The 7,283-nt window shown below is 41.1% G+C and overlaps 2 protein-coding genes across 2 annotated transcripts; one reads left to right on the forward strand and one right to left on the reverse strand.

The window, feature by feature from the left end:
* Nucleotides 1–20: 20 nt before the first annotated feature.
* On the forward strand, nt 21–832 carry LOC123138226 (ATP synthase protein MI25-like). Its single transcript, XM_044558158.1, has one exon. It carries the CDS (start codon nt 48–50, stop codon nt 687–689), a length of 642 nt encoding a protein of 213 aa, XP_044414093.1. The 5' UTR covers nt 21–47; the 3' UTR covers nt 690–832.
* Nucleotides 833–1,071: 239 nt separating this feature from the next.
* Nucleotides 1,072–4,550, reverse strand: LOC100415861 (HVA22-like protein a). The gene is made up of 6 exons (XM_044558159.1): nt 4,443–4,550; nt 4,262–4,351; nt 3,257–3,283; nt 3,021–3,143; nt 2,462–2,702; nt 1,072–1,524 (listed from the first exon to the last, which is right to left on the reverse strand). The coding sequence occupies exons 2-6, from the start codon at nt 4,315–4,317 to the stop codon at nt 1,405–1,407; spliced, it is 567 nt and encodes a 188-aa protein (XP_044414094.1). The 5' UTR covers nt 4,318–4,351; nt 4,443–4,550; the 3' UTR covers nt 1,072–1,404.
* Between the last annotated feature and the right edge of the window lie 2,733 nt (nt 4,551–7,283).

The following is a 7,283-nucleotide window of genomic DNA, read 5'->3' on the forward strand; positions in this document are numbered from 1 at the left end:
TTTCAAAAGTGAGTGAGCAGAGCTGAAAAAGATGGAGTTACCTGGAGATGAGATTTCTTTCTACGGATATGAAGGATAGAAATATGCTATTTGCTGCTATTCCATCTATTTGTGCATCAAGTCTGAAGAAGATCTCAATTTATAATGAAGAAATGATAGTAGCTCGTTGTTTTATAGGCTTTCTCATATTCAGTCGGAAGAGTTTAGGTAAGACTTTCAAAGAAACTCTCGACAGGAGAATCGAGTCTATTCAGGAAGAATTGTTGCAATTCTTCAATCGTAACGAAGTAATTCCGGAGGAATCCAATGAACAACAACGATTACTTAGGATCAGCTTGCGAATTTGCAGCACCGTAGTAGAATCATTACCAACGCCACGCTGTGTGCCTAAGTGTGAAAAGACAGTGCAAGTTTTGTTATGTCGAAACCTAAATGTAAAGTCAGTAACACTTCTAAATGCCACTTCTTCCCGCCGCATCCGTCTTCAGGACGATATAGTCATAGGTTTTCACTTTTCAGTGAGTGAAAGATTTGTATCCGGGTCTACGTTCAAAGCTTCTAGCATAGACCTAATTCGAGAAGGCTTGATAGTCCTAAGAAAGCTGAGGGTGGGGGGTCTATTTAGGAAGAATAAGAAGAATCTCATTCATGTGTTCATGCTAACAAAAGAGCGGATCCAATACACATAAGACTTTTTTTTCCAGGAAATTCCTAATGTAAATGATGAATTTTGGATGTCATGCCCCACAAGTTAGTTGCCCAAGCGCTCCTTAGGAGGGCAGTCTACCACAAGATAGAGTTTGAGCCTGGAGCCAAAGCCCCAACCCCTCCATTTTAGGTTTTTCTCAAGAAAGAAGAATTTCAGGAAGTCATATCAGCCAGATAAGCCTCTGACGGCATAGTGGAAGATGTTGCTTCATTTAACATGTCTAAAACAAAGAACACGCTTTTGATGCTTGGTTTAATGAAATATTCAAATGTATATTCCCATGAGCCAGCTTCTTAAATCCATTTGCCTTCATTTTTTTCATTCATTTGCCAGTGCAGCAACACATGTTGCTTGGAGAAATATTCTGACTGCCAGAATGCTATTTATGCATACACATTTCAGTCATCCCTGAGAAAGTCGTGACCATTACATGGTCCAGATTCATACAACCATCCAAAGACAGAACCTATTTACAACATTTCATAATTGTTCAGCTATGTAATATCAAATCTAAATATGATCCTCTACAATTATCCCCTCAACTTGGTCTGACCAATTCCTACATTAAAGGCACTGAAGGAGAAATCACACAAAATGCAGGGCTAAATATAGTATATAAGCTAAAAAGAACTAGCAGCGCATCAGGTGAACATACATTGTGTCACCTGATGCCTGAACAGTAGAGCTTTGCAGAATCAGTAATTCGGGTGGAAGAATGGATTCACATCCCTCGCTGCCAGCTCTCGTTCAGCCCTGGCTCTCCTTTCCGCCTCTACCTCCTCCAAAATTGAGCGCCTCGCGTTTGTAGTCTTAAACTGTGAGTGAAAATTAGGTAGTGCCAAAGATTAATCCACATGAACATATTGCACTGTTGCATTGAACAACAAAAAAGATGCTAAACGCGAAACTGAAAACATCTCTGGTGTGAACAAGGATGTTAATTGTCAAAGAAAAGGAGACTAAGTTGGGGCACTTATTTCCACTTTTTTTGTATTCTATAAAATACTGCATCCGTTCTTGAAGACATGATACTCCAACAAAAACACATGTAGAAACTGCGTTACCTCCCTTAATCAGGTCACTTGCTACCTTCGGAAGTTGTATTCTCTAGACCATACAAATAAATGGTTACTGGAAATAGGCAAAGGGACGGGTATGCAAGGGAAAACTTAGTGTAGAAGTTATGTCACAATGGAATATGTATTTTATGAACAAATTTTGAATGTTCAGTTGTTCACTATACTCATGATGGACGGACTACATCTTCTAAGCAAAGGGATAAAAACACTTGCCGCAAGTTTAGTGTTAACTGTTGAACTTAACAAGCCAACTTACTAGGGCGAGTGGACCTACATTCTAAACCCATGACAAGCCTATAAAACATTAAACCTACCAATGGTCACTTTTCTGTAAAGAGTAGCTTACGGTATTGACAAAAACAATCTATTGTTTAGATGTGACATAGTCATTTTGATAGTCATTCTATGATCCAAATCTGAAGGTTCATAGGATAACCATGACATCTAGTGAATCAGATAACCATGTGACATCTAATATGCAGCAGTATAGAACCCTCGACACTTAATGCTAAAATTCTGTAATCAGTAATCACATTATCATGCATTACAAAAGTCAACTTTAATCGCTGAGGAAGTATCAATGGTGACGCTTCTTACTGCACAAAGAACTGCTGGCCACTTGCCGCCATATACACAAACGAATACTGTAAAATTTACATAAGATAAACCATACCTTGTTAACGAGAGTCTCAAATGCTTTTGATCCATTTTGTTCAATGTATTTCTGTGCAGCTGAAATTACATCGTCAGGTTTGTCTGAACCTTCCTTTTTTGGAAGATACCAGATGTTTACAACCTGCTGGTTCACAATCATTGGCCGCACAAAATGCTCATAAACATGCGCAGCACCGTTAAAGTAGGGCAAGACCAACCAGCAATTGAAAAACAGCTTTCCATAAGACCAGAAAGGGAGCCTGCAAAGCGCAAACATTAGTCTGTAGTAACTAGTAAGCATATCCATCCATCTCATGATGTACTTAACATAAATCTATCCCCAGCAATGAGGATAGCAGCAAATCACAAATTATATAATACTACCAAAGCAGAGAAGGTACGGGGAAAGAAATTTATTTAAAGAAACCGCAGGTCACAAATAAGGTTCCCCAGGTGATCATTACAGTAAGACATACGCTCTACTAATCCCACTATATTAGACAGTATCATAGTAACAAGGAAGTACTGAAGGATTTACAAAAAAGAAAAGTCCAATGAGATAGGGAACTGCCTTTTACCATTCAATTACTGCAGCAAAAGTGAGCTCAAACAGAGTGATAAACGAGTACAGCACCCAGTAAGTGAGCCATTGCTGATCATCAATAGGAGATTTTGTTTCTATTGCTCGAACAGACGCATACCTGCAAACGTGTCAATTACAGTCTTAAATAAAAAAGAAAAGAAAAAACAATTGTGGCAAAATGGAAGGACAAGGATAAATTTGTATCTGCTTGACGAGAAAACATTTACTTACAGAGGATAAGCGAGTGAAACTATGGGCCTGCAAGAAAAATAAAAGCACCTCATCAGTACTAATACAGGATGAGAACCATTCTAAAATCCACAAGTTGACTGCATTAGCTGCTTCCCCAATTTACAGCGCCCAAGTAACTAGTAAGTGCAACTTAACTAATGGAAATAACGCTAACTGCAGCTAAAATGTTCTTGCATTTGCTAGTCATAATCTAGCCATATTCTGTAGATGGCATATATGACATAGCCATGTCACGAATGTCCATATAAATAGCAAGATGTGTTATCTTGATTATTATGGTAGTATAATGTGGGGATATCCCAGTCTTACGGAACATCATCAGAGGGCACTGGTAAGTTATGCAAAAGATGTAAAACCATAAACTCGAAATAGCAAGCCCTACTGGTAAAATGCTAGGGAATTTTTTTATCGAAAGCACTAACTGTATGTGGGGTTTTCCCTGTATGTTGATCCTTTTGTGGAACCATACATGACGGCATGTCTTGCCAAAGAAGCTGAGCAACGAATCTACATAATTTAGGCCGGAAGACAGGTCACATATGATGAAGTCCTAAGCCAGAAGATTACTTCATTACATCAATGTTCTGTAGGTCCTTTCAGAGCTTCCTTGGCAGCCCTGATAAACTAGTCCTCTGAATTCTATTGGTAGTACGTCGTAATGTCTGACGAACCAAAAACCCTGAACCCTGCCACATATGCAAAATTTCCCCACCATCTACACCAACAATCGAATTTCCTACCGCAAACCACTGAACATTTGAAGATTTGGAGCGAGACTGTGAGCGACACTACAGCCCGCGGCCCAGAAACCACGGCCACGGCTCGCGCGCACTCCCCCTCAGCCAGCCATCACGACACAGCGCACAAAACGACCACCCCGACCCGAGCGAAACAGCGCCGCCCGGCACGCCATTGCTACCAAGAACACGAAGCTAATCCGTCCAAGGAGAGGAACAGGAAGCAGATCAGGGAGAGAAGCGGTACCCGGCGAGAACGTCCAGGTTGCTGACGAGCACCTTGAGGAAAGATCCGGACCCCATTTGCGCAGCAATCCGCTCCCCCGAAGCTGCGAATCTGAGGAGTTGAACTTGAAGCGGCAGTAAATCGCAGGGGATTGCCGATTTATTTCCGCCGCCCGGGGTTGGTTAGGAAGGAGGCCACCTACCTTTTCTTGGGTTCCTCTGGTTTCTTCACCCTTTCCTTCCGCCGACCCACGCTTTCTTGTTGCCTTGTGTGTTTCTTTGCTTCGTAGACCTGACGGCCGTGCTTCCGGTGAGCAGCGGGCGGGACGCGTGGACCCAGATCTCGTTGCGCGTCCGCGGGGAACTTTTTTTCTGCTTTTTTTTTTTTGAGAAATAGTTTTGTTTCCTGCTATAAAGCACGCGCTAGAGCTGGGTCCGGCCCGTGTGGGCTGGGACGTGATACCGTAAATGCTAGAAATCGCCCATTGCGAGATGAAACAATATCTCGCCCCAAAGTGGAAGTATATTTCGGAAACCTTCCATCCAGTTTTGGAAAGGCTCCGAGCATATTTTTCCTTTTTCCTTTTTTTTGTGTGTTACTTTGTGGATTATTATTTCTTTTACTTCTTTTATTTTTATTTACAAGTGCATGTTGAACATTTTTCGTATCCATGCTGAAATTTTTAGATACACGTTGATTTATTTAAAATACACATTGATCATTTTATTTGAACACATATTCAGCAAATGCACATGAAATATTATTTATATATATAGGTTGAACATTTTCCAGATATATATTGAACATTTTCTAAATAGACATTGACATTTTTCTTTGAATACATGTTGAACGTTTTGTCAAATGCACATTGAACATGTTCAAAATACACGGGAAACATTTCCTAACACACGCCTGAAAGTTCAATCACGCTCTTAATCATATTTTAATGTTGATGACAATGTACTTATAGAGGACTAATATGTTTGCTAAGTAATTTTATACGTGTTAGTCGCATGGATATATCGTGTCGTGGATCATAGACCCCCCCCCCCCAAAAAAAAAATTAACTGCTAATATCTCAAAGACTTGCGATAACAAAGTGAAGCATAGCTTTACTCTTTTCATTTCTGAATTATAGGGGCCCTACACTACTAAGCGAGGGTCAGAGGGGTTTGAAAATGACAAGCTCAGGCCACAATCATCACTACATGCATATTTTCCCAAAAGCCTAAACACACTCCCATTGCAAAATACCAAAGCCATATGTACTTCAACCTAGCGAGTTTGTCCAGGGTTTTCCGAGCGATGGTCGGACTGTGTGGCTAATTGGTTCCGTGTAACATAACCTCAAAATCATAGCCGAAAATCCCAAAAGTTCCAGGCTACGTCCGCACATTGCCTCTCTAGGTGGCGTATTGTCCAGCGAAAAGTTGTCGGACCGTCCGGGCCACTATTCTTCTCCGTGTTTGGCTGCTGACCTCAAGTCCTCAACAAAGTTCAGTTATTAGACTGCGACTGTGTAATTCCCATACTAAAATGACTAGTTTCTCTCCGACCTATATATACGCCTTCACCACCTCCTAGGGAGATTGACCAACACATGAGTAGATCTAAGAAAGGCTCCCCTTCATATCCCGATATCAAATCAAAGATTTCTTGAGAGATTAACCCAAACATAGACCAATTCTCCTATCTCTTTTGGCCAATGTATTCGTGATTTGAGCTAGTTTCAAGCTTTTCCCATTTGTTCTTGCTACTCTTGGAGATTGGTGACTCCTAGGTGGCAGGAGTTCTTTGGTGCAACTAGTGATTTATCCCTTAAAAGATTTGTGAGGATTTGAAGGTCGCCTCGAGGTCTGCCACCATTGGTTTGGAATCGTCTTTGCGGTGATATATCAAGAAGAATAGGGTGAACCTTTATGGTGTTGGTGTGTCTTTGTGATAACATTCATCCCTTCAACGGTGATTACATTTCCTCCAAGGAAGTGAACATTGGAACACATCATCATCTTAGGTGTCTTCAGTTAATTACCCTTAACCTTAACTCCTTGCAGTTTATTTTGGTCATTTGACCTTGTAACAACAACAAAGCCTTTAGTCCCAAACAAGTTGGGATAGGCTAGAGGTGAAACCCATAAGATCTCGTGACCAACTCATGGATCTAGCACATGGATAGCAAGCTTCCACGCACCCCTGTCCATAGCTAGTTCTTTGGTGATACTTCAATCCTTCAGGTCTCTCTTAACAGACTCCTCCCATATCAAATCCAGTCTACCACGACCTCTCTTGACATTCTCCGCACACTTTAGCCATCCACTATGCACTAGAGCTTCTGGAGGCCTGCGCTAAATATGCCCAAACCATCTTAGACGATGTTGGACAAACTTCTCTTCAATTGGTGCTACCCCAACTCTATCTCGTATATCATCATTTCAGACTCGAACCTCCCTCGTGTGGCCACACATCCATCTCAACATACGCATCTTTGCCACAACTAACTGTTGAACATGTCGCCTTTTAGTCCGCTAACACTCGGCGCCATACAACATTGCGGGTCGAACTGTCGTCCTATAGAACTTGCCTTTTAGTTTTTGTGGCACTCTCTTGTCACATAGAATGCCAGAAGCTTGGTGGCACTTTATCCATATGGCTTTGATTCGATGGTTCATATCTTCATCAGTACCCCTATCCTCCTGCAACATTGACCCCAAATATCGAAAGGTGTCCTTTTGAGGCACCACCTGTTGGAAATATGCCCTAGAGGCAATAATAAAATGATTATTATTATATTTACTTGTTCATGATAATTATCTGTTGTTCATGCTATAATTGTATTAACCGGAAACCATAATACATGTGTGAATACATAGACCACAACATGTCCCTAGTGAGCCTCTAGTTGACTAGCTCGTTGATAATAGATGGTTATGGTTTCCTGACCATGGACATTGGATGTCGTTGATAACGGGATCACATCATTAGGAGAATGATGTGATGGACAAGACCCAATCCTAAGCATAGCACAAGATCATGTAGTTCGTTT

The sequence above is a fragment of the Triticum aestivum genome, chromosome 6B (assembly GCF_018294505.1).
Source record: "Triticum aestivum cultivar Chinese Spring chromosome 6B, IWGSC CS RefSeq v2.1, whole genome shotgun sequence".
NCBI lineage: Eukaryota > Viridiplantae > Streptophyta > Magnoliopsida > Poales > Poaceae > Triticum > Triticum aestivum.

Bases quoted from the DNA above. Each gene is read 5' to 3' on its own strand.
- LOC100415861 (XM_044558159.1), bottom strand. From the start codon at position 4,317: ATGGGGTCCGGATCTTTCCTCAAGGTGCTCGTCAGCAACCTGGACGTT. The intron at 2,703-3,020 runs GTAAAAGGCAGT...TGCGCTTTGCAG, and splicing joins TTTGCTGCAGTAATTGAATG to GCTCCCTTTCTGGTCTTATG. The intron at 1,525-2,461 runs GTATGGTTTATC...TTTCACTCACAG, and splicing joins TTGAGACTCTCGTTAACAAG to TTTAAGACTACAAACGCGAG.
- LOC123138226 (XM_044558158.1), top strand. From the start codon at position 48: ATGAGATTTCTTTCTACGGATATGAAGGATAGAAATATGCTATTTGCT.